This window comes from Gekko japonicus, unplaced genomic scaffold, assembly GCF_001447785.1.
Source record: "Gekko japonicus isolate JY-2015 unplaced genomic scaffold, Gekko_japonicus_V1.1 scaffold221, whole genome shotgun sequence".
Lineage (NCBI taxonomy): Eukaryota > Metazoa > Chordata > Lepidosauria > Squamata > Gekkonidae > Gekko > Gekko japonicus.
In genome coordinates this window covers 717,428-738,977 of record NW_015170281.1, presented here as the reverse complement: position 1 = coordinate 738,977, position 21,550 = coordinate 717,428, and the positions used below count along the sequence as shown (strand labels likewise).

At 43.1% G+C, this 21,550-nt stretch overlaps 1 protein-coding gene across 5 annotated transcripts in view; it reads right to left on the bottom strand.

Annotated features, from left to right (window-relative positions):
* The window catches only part of TLE4 (transducin like enhancer of split 4), a 193,655-nt gene that overhangs the window by 52,624 nt on the left and 119,481 nt on the right, over nt 1–21,550 (bottom strand). For all 5 annotated transcript variants that reach the window (XM_015417784.1, XM_015417785.1, XM_015417786.1 and 2 more), the window contains one exon: nt 20,389–20,405. In XM_015417784.1, the coding sequence (XP_015273270.1) occupies nt 20,389–20,405 (17 nt within the window). The remainder of the gene's footprint in view (nt 1–20,388; nt 20,406–21,550) is intronic.

Here is a 21,550-nt window from a genome sequence, read left to right as displayed (position 1 = left end):
CTGCAGCTTCCGGATTTGTGACAAAGGCAGCCCCATGTAGAGAGCGTTGCAGTAGTCTAGCCTCAAGGTGACCGTCGCATGGATCACCGTGGCCAAGTCACTGCGGTCGAGGAAGGGAACCAACTGCCACACCAGCCGTAGATGGTAGAAGACTGACTTGGCAGTGGCTGCCACCTGAGCCTCCATAGTTAACGAGGAGTCCAGGAGCACTCCCAAACGCCTAACCTCCAGCGCTGGCGCCAAAGGCACCCCATCAAAGGTTGGGAGAGGGAGCCCCAACCCCAGACCACCACGACTCAGCCCCAGGACCTCCGTCTTCGCTGGGTTTAACTTCAGCCTGCTCAGTCGGAGCCAACCAGCCAGGGCCTGCAGTGCCCGGTGCAGATCTTCAGGGACAGAGCTCAACCGGCCGCCCAACATCAGATAGAGCTGGGTGTCATCAGCATATTGGTGACACCCAAGCCCATACCTCCGGGCAATCTGGGCAAGGGGGCGCATGTAGATGTTAAACAATAACGGGGAAAGAACAGCCCCCTGAGGCACCCCACACACAAGAGGGTGTCTCCGGGACTGCTGCTCCCCTATCACCACCCTCTGTCCCCGACCCTGGAGAAAAGAGGTAAGCCATTGAAGGGCGAGTCCCTGAATCCCCACGTTGGCGAGGCGGTGGGTCCAGGGCAGGTTTTTTCAGGAGAGGGCGGACCATCGCCTCCTTAAGTACCTCCGGGAACAGACAAGTAAAGCAACAGTGTCACACCAACATGAGTACATTTCAGTGTGAATAGTCACTAGTCAACGCAGCCCAACCTACTTATAAAAAAACCCCTAGCTCACTTGTTTAATGGTATTGCATCACTGTAGTTGCAATGTGAAATCAAAGTATATGGAGTTATACCAGTAAATAAAACTACAAACACCTGGTATTAGCATTTGGATACTGCATCACTGCTGGCAGAGCTACTGCCAGGGATACATGGAGAAGTCACAGGTATAATCTCTTCACAGGTATAATCTCTGCCAGAAAGATTTACTGCTGCTTTGCCAGAGATGTAAGTTTGGATTCAGTGGAAGAATTGATAGAAGGAGTTGGTGGAGTGGTTCTTTCCATGCATTCCCATAGCTAAAAACACTTCTCTTGTTGGGAGACAAGCAAAATGTACAACAGGATGTAGTACTGCAGCAAAGAGTGGGAACTGGGGGGAAATGCCTCTTTGTCTTCCACTTGCAACCTTCACCAGTAATTAGGGTTACCAGACACACACACACAGGTGGAGGTGGGGATCCCCCACCACCAGGCCCTGCCTCCCAGCTGCTGATCAGCTGGCTGGCGGGGGCACTTACCAGTAGAAAGAAGAAGGCCTAGGCCACATTGCTGGTGTTGTACAGGAAGTAACGTCATCATGCCAGCAGTTTCCGGATGATGCTCTGGTATCTGGGCAAAACATCTGTGGTAGAAGCCAGTTTTACCATAGAGTTTCCCCCCAAGTATCAGAGCATTGCCTGGAACTCACTGGATGATAACGTCACTTCCTGTACAACACTTGTGATGTGGCCTACATCTTCTTTCTACTGGTAAGTCACCCCCATCCCCCTCTGATTGCCAGGAGAGACCTGGCAACCCTACCAGTGATCCCCCTTCTCTTTAGCATAGCACCCTGTCCTGTGGCTTGCATTTTGTTATCCCAGTCCTTAGAGGAGTTTCAGGACAAACTGTAAGATGTTTGGCGAAGAAAGAGAAGGATTCACTCTGCCAACTGTTTCTGTGAATTCTTCTGCTGGATCCAACTCATTTACTCTAAAATTATCTAAATTGCTTCACTATTGACAGCCCTACAGTCTATAATCTTCAGATGCCTGTCACATAGTTCAACTATAATAGGAAATTAAGTAGCCAATGTGGTGTGTTGGGAATGCTGAAGTAGGCCTATGGAGGCCTAGGTTCAAATCCCTATTTACCAAGCAACTCACCAGGCACTCTTGGCCTTCTCTCAGAATAACTAACCTCACAGGGTTGTTCTGATCATAAAAGGAAAAGGGGAGAATGAATAAGCTACCCCAAGCTACTTGAAGGAGATGGAGCATAACTATAATTAAACACATACACCTTAAAGCAATTGCAGTCTCTCTCCCCCTTATTCTTTAATATGGGCTTAATGAACGTTTGTATAAATCTAGAAGGGTCAGGAAAGCCAAAAAGTGCAGCTGTAATCACTTAATATTTGGATACAAATGAGGAAGAGCTGACTGGATGCAACATGCATAACTTAAGAGCACCTCAGTATTCTTTGATCAGCTCATAGCTCAAAAGGAAGAAAGACTACAGAGCAACGTGTTTTCCTCTTAATGCAATTAGCAGATTAGAGCAGTATTTCACTTCATTAAGATACTGACTGCATGCAGCATTAACTGATTATATGACGTACGCAGTGTTCCCCCTACAGTCGTCTCAGAGACACAGTGGAAAACAACAAGGGTAAGCCAAGCAGTTTACAAGTGAGCATCTGGTATTGACATTAGGAGCTGAACACAAAATCTACACTGTAGTGTGCCCAAGGGGTGCAGTGAAAGAAACACTACATATCAACAGTCAGATTAATCAGTAAGAACCAAAGAACAGCTGATTTTGATAATGTTTAGTAATTTTTAGTTTCACTGCCACACACACACACCACTATTTTGGCTCACAATTTACAGATCCAACAAAATATGCCAGAATTCTACTGGGGCTACAGTACTTGTACGTCCCCCTTCATGCTTTCCATCTGGATTTGTTCTAAATCTCTTTTCCTCTCTCCATAACCCAATGAGAGCCAAGCAGAGGAGTGTAAGGTCCAGTAAACTCTGGTATAAACACAAGCGATTATTTCAATTTTCTCCTCAGATTATTCTTTCGTGGCAGACCAATAAACCCAATAATGCCTAGATTTACTAGAAAATTTTTTATTCATTTCCCCAACGTAGCAGAAAGTAAGCTAATAACGTCCCACCGAGAGGGCTGTCAGACTAAATCCCTCAACTACTGAAAGCACTGCCTGGATAAATCTCACTTCACTTTCCATTCTGCCAACCACTTAGGGCAGGGCCCAGGGGAACTCTTCAGCTTATCCGTCCTCACGCAATGTCACAAGCGCAAGCCAGAGTGGCCCAATCAGTGCCAAGAAAAGAACAAACTAAAAAAGATTAATTCACAGATGTTCATGCATTTCACATACACTGTGCCCTATGGCCCGTTGCTAGGGCAACAGGAGACCACCAGTGTGCACTTTATTGGCTTTATGAAGTGCATCTCGGGGACTATAGTCCGAGAAATGCTGCATGATAATAGCAAAGCTTTTCAGAAGCCTTGTTTTGTGTTTATCCACATTTAACCCTCAGAGTATTATTAAGCACATTGCTATGCACAGCCATGGCGTGTGCGCACACACACACACACACCCTACCACCACCACCAAAGAAACAGGGTGGAAAGATGATCAGCTTCCAGTTCTGAAATGTGCTGACACATTTCCTAAGGTTTGGGTTCAGATAGGCCTAGGATAAAATTCTGTGCAAGCTAATAGACTCTTAGGCATGTTGAGTGAATCCTGAGGCAACGTATTTCCCTATCCTTCTTTAAGAATACGGTACACATCTGCCTTCTCCCAAAGTCCTCTAACCTTAAACAGGTAATAATTAATTCAAATTTGGACAATTTTTTTTGTCAATTCTCTTAAAACTTGGTTCTTTGTATACAGCAGGGGGAAATGGGGGGTTTCTATAAAGTCGTGCATTAACAGTGTTAAGATTACAACATACTCTACAAATCCACACACTCTCTTAGAACCTCCTATTGTGTTTCATTTGCCCTTTCATTTCAACATCTCTCTTAATCTGAGTTTGTTCATACTCAACAGGCTAACAAATGCTTATGAATGAGGGTTGCTTTTTGTTGTTGTTGTTGTTGTTGTTGTTAGAATCCCTTTCTCTCCTCCTTGAAGGGATGGGGGTTAAAATCACAAATGTCACAACTCTTACAGCAGCAACACATATCAACTGTTAATCCAAAAATAAAGTTGGGGGTGGGGAGGACTAGCAGAATAGATCAATAGAAGAAACAGTTTACATTCAGATTCATGGGACAAATAACATGCAGACACAATAATTTCCTGGGAAAGCTGAAGCCTAATGAGAATTTACTCTGTCTCTTTTCTTCAGACAACCAGCCCTTTTGTGGCAGGGGCTTCCTGACTGACAGGAACTCAGGGCCCCTTAATAGGATTTCCATATTATTTCCAAAACCTGCCTAGAAGTTATTTGTTTACATTGAAGGAGGCAAGATTCTCAAATCAGACATCTGCTTCTAGTTCAGGCATATCTTAGGAAACCATCTAGAAAGCAGCTTTGTTACCATGGTGACATTTTATTTTCTTCCCTTAGTTGGCTGAAAAAACATTAGCATTTCCAATTTTATTTTGTGTTTCAAAAGGCCAAATGTTGCTTAAGAAAACACAGAATTTCCAAAATTGCTATACACAATGGGTCACCCAAGGTGCATGTGTTTATTTAGATTAATTAAAAGAATCAGGCATAAAAGGTGAAGAAATAGCAGCTTAATTTCCTTGAAAGACTGCAACAATTGGTTGATACCCACAAACTGTTTTTAAGTTAATTTATGATTAACGTATTTATTCTGTAAAGCAATATAAAATCAAAACATTGACTCAAGTCATGATTCCACCTGGCATCGTCTTAACAACTATTTACCCACAATTTACAGTGAGGGAACATACAAAATGGGGAGGGGCATCTTTCTTGTAATTTAGATCATTTTATACATAGAGTATGAAACTTTACAACTTTAAAATTGCATCATAAAATCCTTCTTTGCATTGCAGGACCAGGAAGGATCAAACTCCTACCAAGCCCACCCTGCTCTCCTACCTGAGGAATAATGCAGGGCCATCTCCTCAACGATCACATCATCAGCGTGCCTTAGAAGAGGCACTAAATCTACAAGCTGACTGAGAAGCAAAACAACTCAGGCATAGGAGACAAGCCATGTGCCTTTGAGAGTATCATCCTCAAGCCATGAGTTCATAAACCAATGCAAACTAGGAGCAAATTATTTCATATTGGAATAGATCAAGAGCATGGGCAAAACCAATCCACTAAATCATCTGAAGGACAACTGAGGAGTACATTATTGCTACAATCAGCCCAGTATCTCACTGAAACAGTCCATAATGTCCCCGGAGGAAGAGAGAAGATGACAACTCAAAAATATGTATGCAAAGACAATGCTTTCTGATCCAGTGGGTCACAACTGAGGTCAATCGACACACTGTGTAAGAAATCTGTGTTCAGGTTTCCTGGGGCATTTTTAAATGTTAAAAAAGCAGCCAGGTGAGAGGCCAATCTGGACTGGGACCATGCTGCTGGGGAAAGAGGTTAATTTCCCCTTGTTCTTATAAAGAAATGAGAGGTACAACAGAAGTGCCTGTCTTTTCCCCTACTGCACCTAATAACTTAGGGGATTTCTACTGGAAAAGTGTCATGGAGTAAACAGTTAATTCACCCTCCTCAGTGCAAAAGCTCCAATCCAAATATCCTCCCAGTAGCTGCTTTTTAATACTTTAACGTACCTTGGGAGATTTGATCATAGAATTCCGGTGTCTTGTACTTGGACCCTCCTGAGGTATGACAAAAAAGTTTGTTATTTATTATAAATGTATACCGATCAGGATTGCCATGCCAGAGCTTAGAGGGCAAGGACATGTGGGGAGGCATGGCATAGCATGCATCATGTTATCACTTCTGGGAAAACCTGGAAATGACTCTAGTAACCACTGGAAACTCTAAGATAAAACCACAGAGTTTCTGGTGATCCCTGCAGCTATATGATGTCACTTCCAGGTCTCCCCTAGAAGTCACTTCACGTTGCATGTAAATGGAGGAACTTTTTTCCTCCCGTCACCAGTCCAAGCCATGACAGGCAATGAGGGTTGCTGGCAGGAGGCCTCCTGCAGTAGTGGGAGGTCCTGAAACCCTAATACTAGTCTGAACTAAATTGCTCACTAAAGTGGCTGTAACCACTTTGGACCATACGTATAAATCCATATGACTGAATGCTCTTTTCATACAAAAAATTACTTCTATGCAGAAGATTCATTGTCAGAGAGTTGGAAAGTATATACTGTTAAAGTCTAAAGAACTTGTTCAGCAATATGTTAATTTTGTACTGATATCTTGTTGCTGGGTCCTTTGTTGAAAACAAGACAGTTGGAAAGGACAGAACCTCTCTCTTCAACATGCTAGTTTTCTACATGGAGGAAGGAATTGTTTTTATCTTATTTTTATCTTATTGTTGGACTTGAATGCAGCTTCAGTGCCCTTGCAATTTGTCACTACTCTGTTAGCAGTACAGTTGATTCCTGGAGAGGGTGGAGTTTGGGGGGGGGTGTCAGTGGGGATGTAATGTCATACAATTCACCCTCTGAAGTTGCTAGTTCCTCCAGGGGAATGGAACTCTGCAGCCTGGAGAGCTGTTGTAGTTCTAGGACAACTCCAGGCCCCACCAGGGGGCTGGCTACTCTCCTTTGCAGTGTTGAGGAAGGTGGGAGACAGAGAATGCAAGAACAGACATGCACGGTTCAAAACACATGCTAGAGGCATGTTGGCCAAATCTACCTCACAGGATTAAGATAACACCGGAAAACTTTAAGTATACCACCTGCACTGTGATATATGCACACACAAAATTAGGCTCAACCCATTAGTAGCATACGGCAACTCATTAAATATTTTAAATGACAAGTTCTTTAAATATGTCCAGAGATAGAGCAGTGCTATGCTGACCTAGAGTATATTACTCGAAATCAGTTACAAGTTTTAATACTACTTACAATTAAATTTAAGTTTATCAGTGTGTGTGTGTGTACACACACACGCATGCGGGAGGTATAGATATTGTGAAGTTTGATCCACAGCAATTTTCCTCTTGCCCTAACCCTTAGGCTAGAAATTCTGAAACTGAAATGTAAGTGTGCTATTTTCATGCCATTTTTGTTCACTATGAATAAAATGCAGCACTTCTTAATATCATCCCATAAAAAAACTAATTGTGATAGTAAAACTATATGACAGCTTGGGAAATCACAAGGCACACAGTTCTGTAATTTCTTCCCCAACGTTTTCTCTGAAAGAGACTGATGAACTAGATTGAGAGATTTGGGACTGAACCACATTTCACTTATTAGAAAAATAAAATCCCTGTTTTGTGCTTTGCAATATCCTCCACAGAATGCATAACTGAATGACCGTTCACAGGAAAAAATCCCTTGCACTTAGAAAACTAGAGTAACAGGGCGAAGGCAAGGCTAAGCCCTTTGTTCATGAGGGCTAGTTTTCTATATGGAAGGATTAATTTTTTTGACAGAGGCTCATTCAGCCATGTGAACTTCCACTTACAGTCTGACTTGGACAGTACAGGTAGTTTTATCACCTCAGTAAGAACAAGGCCCAATGCTCTTAGAGTCAATGTCACAACTAGGGATTGGCACAAACTAGAAAATTCTGGTTCGGGGTATACTGGAACCGAACCCTGAACTGAACTGAGCAAATAATGCCCGAACCAATCTGGCCGGTTTGGGCTGCCTTTCTCCTAGCCGCAGCAAGCTGCAGCTGGGAAAAAAGGGGGGGGGATCACCTGGGAAATGGGGGGGAGCAGGGGGGAGTGAAACAGATGGGTTTAATGGCTTGCTGTCATTTAAATCTAACAGCTGATGGGAGGAACCACCCAACTGTTCAGTTTAAATGACTGCAACTCACCCTTTTCATTCCCCCCTGCTTGGAAGGGGGGGGAGCAAAATGGATCACTGAAATAGATGCAAGCCATTTCAGTGATCCCTTTCATTCCCATCCCTTCCACCATGAGATGCACAAACCTCTGAAAACCATGTGGCGGGTTGTGGGGGTGAGATTGCACGAACCTTGGTTCACGAACCATGACCTAGCCAGTTTTAGTGACAAATTTAGGTCATGGGCAGGTTTCTGCCCATCCTTAGTCATGACATGTTCCCACACAATTATTTTGACAAGACAGCTCAGTTTCAGAAGGTACAACCATGCAAAAGTTTTGCCTCCTGGATGACTAGAACATCTGGGGGGGAAAGAAGATTTAAGTTACTCTGAACCATTCAATGGCTAAAAGTACAGTAAAATAAGCAATGGAATATTTTACAACATGAAACAACTCAGATAAGGCTAGCAGAAGATACTAGAAAAGATTTTCCAGCACAGAAATGAAGAGGGGCAAAATGAATACAGCAAGCAAGGCCATCAAGACAGACAGAAAATCTCATTTTTTGAAACAAGAATATATGCTGTTATTCTTAAATGATGCTCCATGCTGGATTAAAATACACAAAATGGATTCATTAAAAAGGAAATTGACAGTAGGATAAACAAAAAACTGAGATTGAGTTCATCAGAAAGCATTTACCAGTGTATAAGGCAAATGATATATTTATAACATATCTAGATGAGTAAAAAAACTTGTGAACAAAAACATGAGGGTATCATAAAGAACAATGCTAAACATCAACCACTTAAGATAGACCAAGACAAGAAACAGGGCTCTGCTAATTAATATTTGTTTCGCTTCAGTAATGACTAGATGGGACTGCAACAAGCAAGCCTGACTCACCCAATCACATCAGCTATCCACTCATGTTCCAGCACCCGAGGACTGGCTCTGTACCCCCCTCCCCCCAATATTTATTCATCTGCTTCACAATTACAACATTTTCTGGAATTAGAGCACCTGTTACATTCCCCACAGCTTAGGCATCCAAAGGCAGGTAACCAATTAATTGTAGATTACCAAACCAACACAAGTTCCTAATTAAAGTGCAATAAGCTTTTCCCCCCTGCTAAGGACCTTTGGAAAAATAAACCACTTCAAAAGAGTATAACTCACACTGGGTTTCTTTACAAAAACCTGTGGTCCTCGGGTAACTACCAGTAACCTAAAACTGAAAAAGGGTCAATGGCCCACACAATGGCTGCTTTCAAATACCTTGCTAGCAAATACCTAATAACATGTGGCCTCCATCTATGGATATCTAAATCTGTGGATACAGGCCACACTGACACTAAACAGATTTTCCTGCAAACATGGGTGATATCCCAAGTTTGCAGAAAAATCTGAAATCTTTAAAAAAAAATACAGTGTGGGGGGTTATGTTTAATCATCAGAGCTGGTGGAGGAAGATGCTGGGAGGCATTCCGGGCCTGGTCACAGCGGACACCAGGAGGCACTCCAGGCCCAGCTGTGGCTCCCAGGCATCTCCACCACAGCTGCTGCAGCCGGGCTGGGCTCGATGATGGGGGGGGGGGATATGGGATCACCCCTGTAACTCTTGCAGGCCCAACCCCTTGTAAGAATCTTAATGTTACCCCATACTCAGAATTTGAGGAATGCAAGATTTGTAGCAAATCACGCTGTGGGTTGATCTGCCCAAGCTCCAACTTCTTTTTAATGAGACACAAGACTTTCCTGGGTATGGCAAAGCAGGGTAGGCAATCAGATGAGGACAGCAGACTGTTTTGCCCAGCTGCTTCCTCTCACCTTCAACTTTCTTGCTGTGGCACATCAGGAGAGAGGGATGTAGCTTGGCATGCTTTGCTCATACAGCCACACAGATGGCAGTAAGCAAGCCAGCTGTGCAGTTGTTGGTAAGCAAGGGCAGCTAAAGCACCAGTTGAATCCAGAGCTAGGGTGCATCTCTCCAAAAGGCAGACTACATGGATGGCTAGTGCAGCCCACTCTCAAAATCATCACTGTTGAGAGAAGCAGTGATGTAAATCAACTGCTTATGTAAGCTGAATGTGTTTAAATAGATGAGTTCAACCATGCTTGGTTGTCTTGTATCATCATTTGGAGAGTGCTGGGGCAAACAGAAAGTGTGGCAAAAGTGAATGGAATCTGCTTGTGACCTGCTACCTGTTTGAAGGGGAAAAGTTGTTGAAGAATGGCCATGTAGCAAGTAGTTATCAATCTCCCATTATATACCTTAAAGCCGTATGCCCAAACAGGAGTTGAACTGATATTCATCAGTCACTTGTCTAAATGAAAGGCTTTTGAGGCACCTCTCTTTCACCTAAAATGTGATTTTGGAAATACAAACTGAGTTTTCTCTCTCTCAACAGAGGTATGTTTGGAATACAGCACTATTAACAAATTCTGCTGTATTCTAGGGGATATTACAATATTAATTTGTAAAAAAAAACCAATAGGCTGCCTACAAAATAATTGTGCTGAACACATAAACATGCACAGGTTCAGAGAAGTCTACAGTTACATGTGCATGTACCTTTTACCTGTAACACTGATCTACTAGGTCGTGTGCTGCAGGTACTTCTTTCTATTGCTTCTCATTTCACATTTGCACCCAAGCCCCACTTCTGGTTTCTCTGTAGAATAATTCTTGGGATTTAAATTAGGTTACCAGAGAGAGAAGCCTCCAGAGAGACTATGTTAGTCCTAAACTCTGCAAACAAAACAAAGTGAAATATCATTGCAAGTCCTAGTAGGTGAAATTATTCCCACCTCATTATGAGAGTTGCCAGTGAGTCAGGAAAAAGCCCATTACAATTCCTTATTTTAAAAAATCTGCTGTTAACCAGTAGTATAAACATCTAAAGCAAGGGCATCCCAGCTATGGCCCGAGGTCACCCCCCCACACAGTCCCTTTTTATCCAGCATGTAAGGCACTGACAATAAACAGTATGATCAAATAAGGGGCTTCCTAGTGTCCAAGACAGCTCTGTTCTTTTGACGGCAAGCCTGGGAGTAAACATAAATTGATATGGAGTTGCTTTAGGGTCTGCAAGAGAGGGAAGAGCTTCACCCTTGTATATGCGACACGCTTGGGATAGGAAGGCAGGAATGGGGAAGACCCTGTCCCCGTCCTAGCCCACCAAATGCTTTCTGTATCACAACGTGACCCTCAATCCAAAATGTCTGGATACCCCAATTCGAGGGCACTCTACCTATACCTCTCTGCCTGTCCATTCTTCTCCACATACAGCCTTCTCTCATCTGATTCCTGAATAGTTTTTCTACAGTTTTAAAGGGCAGCAGAGCACCAGTCCCCTTGCTGGAAAGAACAAACCATGGCCGCTCTGCAAGCTACTCAGTTGCAAAATGTACTTACTTTTAACTTTTCACCATTTAGGTCTTTTCACAGTTTACAAAGGTGTGCCAATAAAGTTGTTCTCAGTACGGTGGGGATGGAATTCCATATTTATTTAGAAAATGTCTATGCTGCTCCTTCAGACCTCCTTGAGGTGGGTATAGAGATTTTCCATTCCAAAACACTATTTTTCTAAGCCCAATGTCCACACTGGAAGAGGCTGCCAGAGGATAAATATCCTTGGTAAGAGCCCTCCAAGCACCACAGATTTTTATGTGTATTGCTTCTGTGTTGTCACCATCTTTTGCCAACACCACTTGCTTCTTGCTGGCCCCAACCCTTCTCTCACTGTATGCCACCTACCCTTTAAAGACACCTAGGGAAAGAAGCAGAAGGTAAGTTAGGCTCCAGATCCTGCAGGGGGGTTTGCCGTGCCTGGCAACTAGCAGGATGGTAGTGGGGTGTGTGGAAGAGTCCCAGAAGAAAGAAAAAAATAAAAAGGAAAATAAGGCCTTTGTCTACTTACTGGAAGTTTTTACTACAAAGTTCCCAGCAATTCCTAGGGCTACCTAGAAGTGACAAAAAGTAGCTCAAGGAATCTCCAGAAACTCTATGACAGGGGTCCCCAAACGTTTTGACCTGAAGGCACTTTTGGAATTCTGACACAGTGTGGTGTGTGCAGCCACAAATGGCTGTCATAAAATGGCTGCTCCAAGCGGTGGAGACAGTTATAAGATGGCTGCCACAGCTTATCTTCAGTCACACAGTGAAGATACTTGTGCTCTGGTGGCAGATGCTGACAAAGCAATGTTTTTAAAAATCTGCATGGCCAATCAAAAGCCTTGTTGGGCAAAAGTCCCACTTGGCTCCACCCACTTTCTAAAAGTACTTGATGGGCCCCAGAAAAGGGTGTTGGTGGATGCCATGGTGCCCACATTGGGGACTTCTGCTCTATGGTAAACCAGTTTGGTGTAGTGGTTAAGTGCGCGGACGCTAATCTGGGAGAACCGGGATTGATTCCCCAGTCCTCCACTTGCACCTGCTGGATGACCTTGGGCAAGCCATAGTTCTGGCACAGCTGTTCTTGAAAAAGAGCAGTTTCTGTCAAGAGCTCTCTCAGCCCCACCTACCTCACAGGGTGCCTATTGTGGGGAGGGGAAGGGAAAGGAGTTTGTAAGCCGCTCTGAGACACCTTTGGGTAGTGAAGGGTGGGGTATAAATCCGATCTCTTCTTCTTCTTCTTCCTTTAAACAGACAAGGCTTTCTTTTTGTTTCTTAATTTATCTCCTGCCATGGCTTCCAGTGGCGGCAGGCAACAGGACCTGGGGGCAGGGGATCCCCCACCCCCATCAAGAGCTTGGCGGTGCTAAGGTGAAGTGTGGTGGAGGCAATGATAGGGAGGAAGAGGTGGCCATGAAGGCCATCACCTGCCATAATCCACTTCTGAGAGCCACAACCTCATGCCGCTTCACCGTAAAGTCAGCTATGCTTTCTTGCATATCAACAGGAAAGTGGCAAATAATTTATGAAAGGTGTCATATTTTCTGCAGTGCAGTTTAAATGGAGCCATTTTATCATTTGTATGAGCAAAATACAAATACACAATACAAGACCATTTGAATTTGCTGGACTGGACTGTAATCCCATTAATCCATTTTAGTTATGTTTTTAGTAAAAATGGGGAGGGTGGTACTTTTTCGGCACAAATGTCCATGGGAATGTTATACCCTCCCCTATAAAAAGGGACCCTTCTTAATGCATTCAGAATTTAGTTCTATGGATTTAATGACATGATAAGGTTTTCTGTGGCCAAAGGCCGTTACAGTCTGACACATTTAACATAATTGCAAATACCAGCATTAAAATAATCTAACCAAATAGTACTAACCAAATAAAAAACATTGCCCTCTTTGGATGCGACTGTAGCCTGTACTTTCTTGGCTGCTAAAGCAAGAAATGACCCTCTACAGGAGACAAATGAATCCACATCTGAGAGGAGAAAAAGCAGCTTCTCTGAGTCTGGAGAAAAACTTAAGCCCAATAAAAGTGCTGTGTGAACTTTGGTTCTGGCCTCTATATAAAAAGGACAGGATAAAATGTAGTGTGATAGGTCCTTTGGAACTGAAGCTCTGCAAAAACAAAGATGTGAAGCCAGTGGTATTTGGGGGTAAGGTCCAGCATGGCATGGTTTGAAACCGAACTGAAGTAAAGGCTATTCTGAGGTTATGGAGGGAGATATTAACCAGGTAAGGTAAAGGTAAAGGTTCCCTTGCTCGAAAGCCAGTCGAATCCGACTCTAGGGTTGCGGTGCTCATCTCCGTTTCAAAGCCGAAGAGCCAGCGCTGTCCGAAGACATTTCCGTGGTCATGTGGCCGGCATGACTAAGCACCAAGGCGCACGGAACGCTGTTACCTTCCCACCGAAGTGGTACCTATTTATCTACTTGCAATTTCTTGCTTTCGAACTGCTAGGTTGGCAGGAGCTGGAACTAGAGACGGGAGCTCACTCCATCATGCGGCACACTCGGGTCTTGAACTGCTGAACTATTGACCTTCCACAGCCTGCAGTTCAGCGTCTTAACCACTTGAGCCACCGCAGCTCCACATTAACCAGGTAGGAAGCTGTAATATGGGCCCTTTTAATCAGTTGGAACCATGGGGAGAATTAGGACAGGGAAACTGACTGCCTGTCTATTGCAGCATCACACTTAAACACCCAATCACATATGTTGGAACCAGCCATGGGGACACCCTGGGTGTCAGCCAGTATAGAGTAGCAATGGAGGACGTTATTAATATAGCAGGCTACCCAGGCAGCATCATTTCACAACTTCAAAAGGAGAAGTAGATTGGTGGTGTAATTGCTTTGCTTTCTCTAAAATCTTATCAAGGCTACGTGTACATGCAACCTAACCTGAGGGCAAACTGAGTTCTGCTCGCCTCAAAGCTGCAGGGGTACCTCTAGGTGGAGGTGGGATTCTCCTTAAAAAAAGATTTTGGTTAGATTCCAATCTTGTGATCAGAAAATCATTCCAACCCCAAACTTCTACACCCTAAATGGTCCGGAACCTATGTACCTACAGGACCGCCTCTCCTGGTATACCCCCTGAAGAACATTATGCTCTGCAGGGAAGAACTTACTGGCAATCCCTGGCCCGAAAGACATCCAGCTGTTCTCAACCCTGGTCCAGGCCTGGTAAATGACATCCGTGCACTGTGGGACATAATGCAGTCCAGCAGGGACTGTAAGGCAGAGATGTTCCACCAGGCCTATGGTTGAGGAGAGCGATGGTCTCTATTTTGCCTGGCACCCCCTTTCTTCCCCTCCCCCCATGGGGTAACAGTATAATTTGATTACTCTTTAAAGTAAAGGTAAAGGTTTCCCTTGCTCGAAAGCCAGTCGAATCTGACTCTAGGGGGTGGTGCTCATCTCCGTTTCCAAGCCGAAGAGCCAGCACTGTCCAAAGATGTTTCTGTGGCCGGCATGACTAAACGCTGAGGCGCACAGAATGCTATTACCTTCCTACTGAAGCAGTACCTATCTACTTGCAATTTCTTTTTTTTGAACTGATAGGTTGGTAGGAGCTGGGGGCCGAGATGGGAGCTCACGCCATCACATAGCACTAGGGTCTCAAACTGCCAAACTACAGACCTTCTGGTCTGCAGCTCAGCTTCTTAACCTTTGAGCTACCACAGCCCTAATTCTTAAAAAAGTTAAAGGTTTCTCTTGCTCGAAAGCCAGTTGACTCTGACTTTAAGGGGCAATGCTCATCTCCGTTTCCAACCCGAAGAGCCAGCATTGTCTGAAGACTCCTCTGTGATCATGTGGCCGGGATGACTAAACGCCAAGGTGCATGGAATGCTGTTACCTTCCCACCAAAGCGGTACCTATTTATCTACTTGCAATTTCTTGCTTCCAAACTGCTAGGTTGACAGGTGTTAGGGCCAGAGAAGGAACTCACTCCATCATGCGGCACTAGGGTCTTGAACTGCCGAACTACAGACTTTCCGGTCTGCAGCTCAGCATCTTAACCTCTAAGCCACCGTGGCCGCCCTGATTCTTTAGAGCCATCTAAAATTGTTTGCAATTGTTTTTGTTTTTAACTATTTTACTCATTCATGAATGTACTCTTATATTGGTTTAGGTTTAGTTTATTTCAGCTCATATGACCAATGGTCTCAAGCACACCCACAATGTACAACATACATATAAAATACCAAAGCGAAAGTTTAAAACTATACACTCAAATCCGGTTAAAATATAAGCAGTATAAAAGATTTAAAATATAGAACAGAACCAAAAATGCAGACCTTATCATAACAGCAATTATTTGTGCTTCAGTGCTATTAAAATAGCTAAATATTTTGCTACTAAAGCAGTAATTATCAAATCGATATCTGACCGCAGATAAGAGGTCACCCATGGCTCCAGTGGAAGGTGGTATTTGGATAGAAGTGGAAATATCCAGTATGACCTAAGAGCTAACCAATGAGAACAAAACAACAGGAGATTTGTCAGTGTCTCAATCTTGCCAGAAGCGCAGGTACAAAGCCTATCTGAATACGGAGTTCGTGAAAAATGTCCCGTTAATTCTGCAGACGGTACAGCATTTAATCTTGCACGAGTAAAAGCAAATCTATGAGAAGACTGCTTAGATAAAATGGAAGGGTCAATGAAGGAGGGATCCCCAAAGCTAGGGGAGAACATACACGCCTGGCACGTGCAGCGGTACTGGCCCTATCGCTCTTATATAGTTGTTCACTGCCTTGAGCCTTGTGTGTACAGGGGAGGGAGGTCTAAAAGTCTAATTTATAAATAAATAAATAAATAAAGGAGTCGAGGGACAGCCTTGCTTTGATATAGTTTCAAAGCTGGATAAATTAGAAAACCTCCTTTTGGGTAATAAAATTTCAGAATAGCACCTACTGATCTTAGAACTGTAGATTGCCAAGTGAGCTCTCCAGGACAGAGCTTCCCTGAAGGTTACCCCTAGATATCTGAAGGTGATGCATTGATCCCACTTATGGTCCACTTAAACGTACAAGGCCTTTTCCTAAATACTATCACTTTGGTCTTGGCACTGTTGATGTTTAAGGCCTATAGACTTAATAAGTCCTTTGATGTAAGAGAACTGAAGAAAGAGAGGAAGGATTGAGCCAGTGTAGTTATGACAGAAGATAAAGAAGGCAGAATGATGAAATCTACAGTACCTGGAACAGTGATAGCACCTTTTCAAAAATGGGAATAAAAATACAATACAATTGGACATATTTCTTTTCTCTTCACACCGATGAGTTGGTTACCTTAATTATCTCATTCTTAACAGCGACACCTAAATTTACATTTTATGAGCTATTCTAAAATCTGCCCTGCTTAATAATCTGTATCTTCAAGAAAACACTTGAAAGCGTCTCTCACAATTAAACCCAGCCACAACCTTATATAAATCAAACTTTTGCTACCATATCAAAATGTTACACTGGGGCTACATAACATTGCCCACATCCTCATTACATGGTACACTAATTACTACCAGCAGATTCAGAATTTTCTGCACATTAGAGGCTTTTAGAGGAGCTATAAAAAATTTCAGGCACCATTAATTTAAATTAGTATTGAAATTTCCTTTTGACAGATGGCCAAAAATTACTTATTATTTAGAGCACCAGAGCTGCCTGTTTGCACATTAGAAGAGGAAAGGGAAAAATTAAAAGCAAGGAGGAAATTTATGTCACGTTCATTACCTGTTAAATGTTAAGGAGCATTATCTTGCATGAATAAATTATTTCATACAAGCACGCAGTCTTCAGCTGCTGGCAACTGGCACGTTCTGGCTGATAAAAACCATCTCAAGTCACAGAGCAGACAATCATAAAAAGCCTCTCTTAACCAGGAGCCACTTAGGAGAGGGCAGATCAATAGAACAAGCAACTAACTGCTTCTTTGGGCATCACAGATAGCATTTAAGGAAATTAGCAAACTATTTCACCTTGCAAAGCTGGCAACAAGCCCTAGATGCTGACACAATCCAACTTGTGACTCAATGGCTGTACAAGACAAATATTTATAGCCCTCACCACCTATCAATTAGTGCAAAAGAGTTGCACCTTGCATGCTGCCATCCCAGATGCATACTTAATGGTTTAGGAAAAGTAAACCCCAAATAATTGCAGATAAATTAGTCTCCTCTACTGAAAAACGACACACCTTATTGGTTACTCTCTATTGCCCTTTTCTGTTTTTTTTAGCAGTGTAGCAGAATACAGCACTAGCACAAAAGATGTTTACATACATTCATGGTCCACAGGACTTTCTCAGGATTGGATCTCAAACGTGCGGAGTCTTGCTGTTCACACAATGTAAAAAAACAAAATGCAATACCCACTTCCCCCCCTTAAATAAAGGCTGCAACAGAGTTTGAGCTCATAATTAGGAACTTTTATAAATGATATTAGGAGAAAGAACAGCATGTTCATATGGAAGCAGGCACTGTTATTACACCACAAACCACCCCCTCTTTCCACAATGGCACAAGTTGTGATCTCTCTAATCTGATGCATCCCACCAGTTATTTATTGCAAACCGCCTGACAGCTGCTCAAACAACTCTGCAGTCTCAAGCAGGCAGCAAAAACAAAAGGCTTGTCAAGCCCCTGCAGGACCATTAGTGGCTATCCTGGCCAGCAATCTGCACCTGTATGATGTGTCACAAGAATTCAGCCATGACCCCTGCATCAGGCTTGCATATACACAAGGGAGAAATAAAAAGGCACTGAGACTGATGGCATAATGCGAAATAGATTTTAAGCAATGGCTGCACACTCATGGGAAATTCTAGATGAATGAATGCAATTGCCATTATACATTTCCATTCATTTTGCAACGTATACTCTGACTTCCAGACGAAGTAGATCCTCACCCTAGTTTACAGTCATATAATAAAAAACAACCAACAAATAATTAGATTAAACACTATTATCCCAAACAGAGCAACAAGAATATGAAGGCATTCCTAAAGCCATATAAACTGATTACTCCCAAAGACTTCTGAAATTAAAATGGGTGTTTGATAGCTTTCTGAGGGACAACGCAGAGCCCATGAAAGGCGTTCCATAAGATCTGGGCAGAGGACATGGCTTGTTAGAAGAGGATCTGCTTTGTATGCAGAGGGTGCCAGGTTCAATCCCTGGAAACTCCAATTAAAAGGATCAAGTAGCAGGTGATAAGAAAGATACGAAAGCTGCCAGCAAAGTAGGCAATATTGATCTTAATCAATGGTCCAAGGCAGCATCGTGTGTACATGCATGTTTATTTCTTGTATCCAAAAGTATGCCTTCAAAAGGCTCAGCCACTCAAAAGAAGGGTCTGGTTAGAGGAACTAGGCACAAGAATAAACAACAGAAATAATGCAGTTCCCAAGACTTAAAGAAAGGGAAGGAAAAAAACACCAGGGCACGATAAACCTAACCACTTTGACTTCAAAGGTGAGTAGGAAAAGTTATCAGAGGGCTAACACTGGTTTACACAGATTCTAAAAGGTTGCCTAAAAGGGGTTGCGAGTTTCTAGGTCTTTTTGTGTGTAAACTTGAACCAAGTGTAAATTGATTTAGTACTGGCTTTTCAGCCTACTGAAAGGTAGTTCTACTGCCTCTGCTGAACGCAGTGAAAATTACTGCAGATGGGAAACTGACAGTTCTTGTCATTTTGCAGCTGTTATTAGGAACCCTGAGGGTAACTGTGAAACTGAGAAGAACAAGGTCAATTTCACTCTGTTGTGCTATAACAAAGCTATGAGCCGCTCCAGCCCAAGACTACAGTTGGTTCAGGCTTAAGACCACTCCCATTGCAGGAGGGAGTTAAGGATGGTTTTAAGGATGAAGCCACTGGCAGAGTTTGACTATGTGTGTAAGTGTTCATGCCCAGAGATGCAATATTGCTCACTGAATCAGGGGAAATTCCCAAGACAGATGCAAGACTGACTCATCTATAGGACAACATACATAACATGAAAAATAACACTGCTTTTAGTGTTATATCTTCTGTTATTAGTAAAGATCTATTTGGACACCTTTCTCTATGCATGCTGGGAATAAAATTTACCATTGCCCGTGTAGGACCAAACCACAGCTATAGCTGACCAAATGCAAACTTGAAATCATCATGACACTTCCTAAAGTCCCAGCAGTATACAAAATACCTCTGGGATGAAGAGAAGAAATGTGAACTATATGCCTGCACAGGGAACACAAAGCATATGTTTTGCAAACAGCAAACCTATGGCTAGAATTAAGTTGGTGATTGCAAACAGCAAACCTATGGCTAGAATTATGGTGATGTAACATATGAACGGATGGGACACCTACTATTACTAGGTGCCCTTCCATTGTCATAGGTTCATACCTTCACAAAGTGCTTATTTTTGTATCTAGATTCTCAGGTTGCCGATGTGATCTGGAATACTCTTCTCCATGCTACAGACTTCCTGACCATTTAAGATGAGTCAAATTTGCAATGAGGGCAGCATCCACCTCTTCATCCTGGTCAGGAAGTCTGTAGAAGACTCTAGGCTGATCATGCATTGACCAGGGGGTTGGACTAGATGGGCTGTATGGCCCCTTCAAACTCTTGTGATTCTATGATTCTATCTTAAAGGCCTTGCTTCCACACTGTTCATTTGCATTAAAATATCAAAGCACTTTTAGGCATAAGCATTAACTCTCTCTCAAAAATAACCCCAGTGCTATAGCGACTCAAGTTACATGATTCACTTCAGGTAACAGTTTAACAGATAGAAGAGAAGCCTACTGTGTATCCTTCCTGCCAGATCAAGCTCCAGAGAAGTATAAAGCGGAACAGAAGGCTACTTGGGAATTACAAATTCGGGAAGGTTCCAAAAGTGTCATTTTTCCGTCCACACAAAATTTCTCACAAAATCCTGCTTTATTATGAGATTCTGAATCTGAGGAATCAGGCCACAAGAATGCGAATTTAAGTAATTTTCACTGGTTGATTCATCTGGAAGCAGTTGATATTCATATTACTAAAAATTATCTTTATATAACACTGTTGGAAGAGTCTACTATTTGTGATGTCAGCTAATCAATATGTATGTCACCGACTAGTTACACTTAGCAAAACATTCTTACTTGTTAGTACAGCTGTAATAAAAAGCACTGAAAGTGACTGAGGCTACTACCTGTGAAATGGAGTCTTACCTTTATAGAGTCTCTGTCTTCATGCAGAACAGCAGCAACATGAGAAGGAGAGATAAGAACAAGGGAAACAGAGCAGTTAATTTACCTAAAACTTACACATTTCTACCCATTGCAAAAAAACACAGTATTCCCATTAAATAATGCTACCATTCCAGTGGGACTCAGAAGTAGTCTATGTGGACACAGCATTTTCGTAACACTTACTGTGAATTCACTTGCCCTGAATCCGTATGTCCACCTGCAAGTGTGACATGTCATCTCCCACTGACCCTGTCTGCCATAGATAACCCATCCGTGAATTTTTGGAATTCTAGTAGTAACCTTGAACACTTGGTGTTTCACCTAATCCTCCATTCCCCTGCCCATAGGCAAGTGTCTTGGATGTGCTGCTTCCTGACAGTCTTGCTTGCCAAGGATTATCCACTGGTTTTCTGCAATTCTTTATGCCAATCCTTATACTATTTCCCAGAGGTTTTTTTCCCTGTGCGGATACTTATTTCCACCAACAGGGGGCTCACTCTCCCCCAACAGCTTTCCCTACATAGTCAGTAGACTTCCTGGGTTTGTAGAAAAATCCAAAAACTAAAAGAATCCCTTCAGGGATGGCTGAATTCCCCCAAAAACCTTTTGAAATGGCCTCTGCAGGGATCTGCTTCAGGGATCAACTGTGAGAGATTAGAATGTTCGGGGGGGCCTTCTAATTGGCTTTGGGGGGGAAGGGTGGGGGAAACCTATTTTGGCCTTTCAGGGAGGGAGGGAGGGAGGGAGCCTTGGGGCCAGGCCTCACAAGAGTTGCCAGTGCCAAGCTGGGGGATTTCCAGAGATTTTGTGGTGGACTCTAAGGAGGGCTGGGTTTGGGAAGGGAGAGGTCTCAGCTGGGTATAATGCCACAGAGTCCACCCTCCAAAGCAGCCATTTTCTGCAGGGCTGTCTCCCTGCAGAAATCTGATTAATGGTAGCAAATCTGTCTACCTCTGCTGTCTAGAGTCCAGTTGTAACTCTGAGGGGTCTTCAGGTCCCATTTGGAGGTTGGCAACTCTAGGCTGGCAGTAGTCTAGGGTTGCCAGGTCCCCCCTGATTTGCATGACTCACCTAGCCTTGGCTGCTTGCTACCATTCATCAGCAACCACCCTATGAAAGCCAGTGAGGTGCAGCAGTTAGA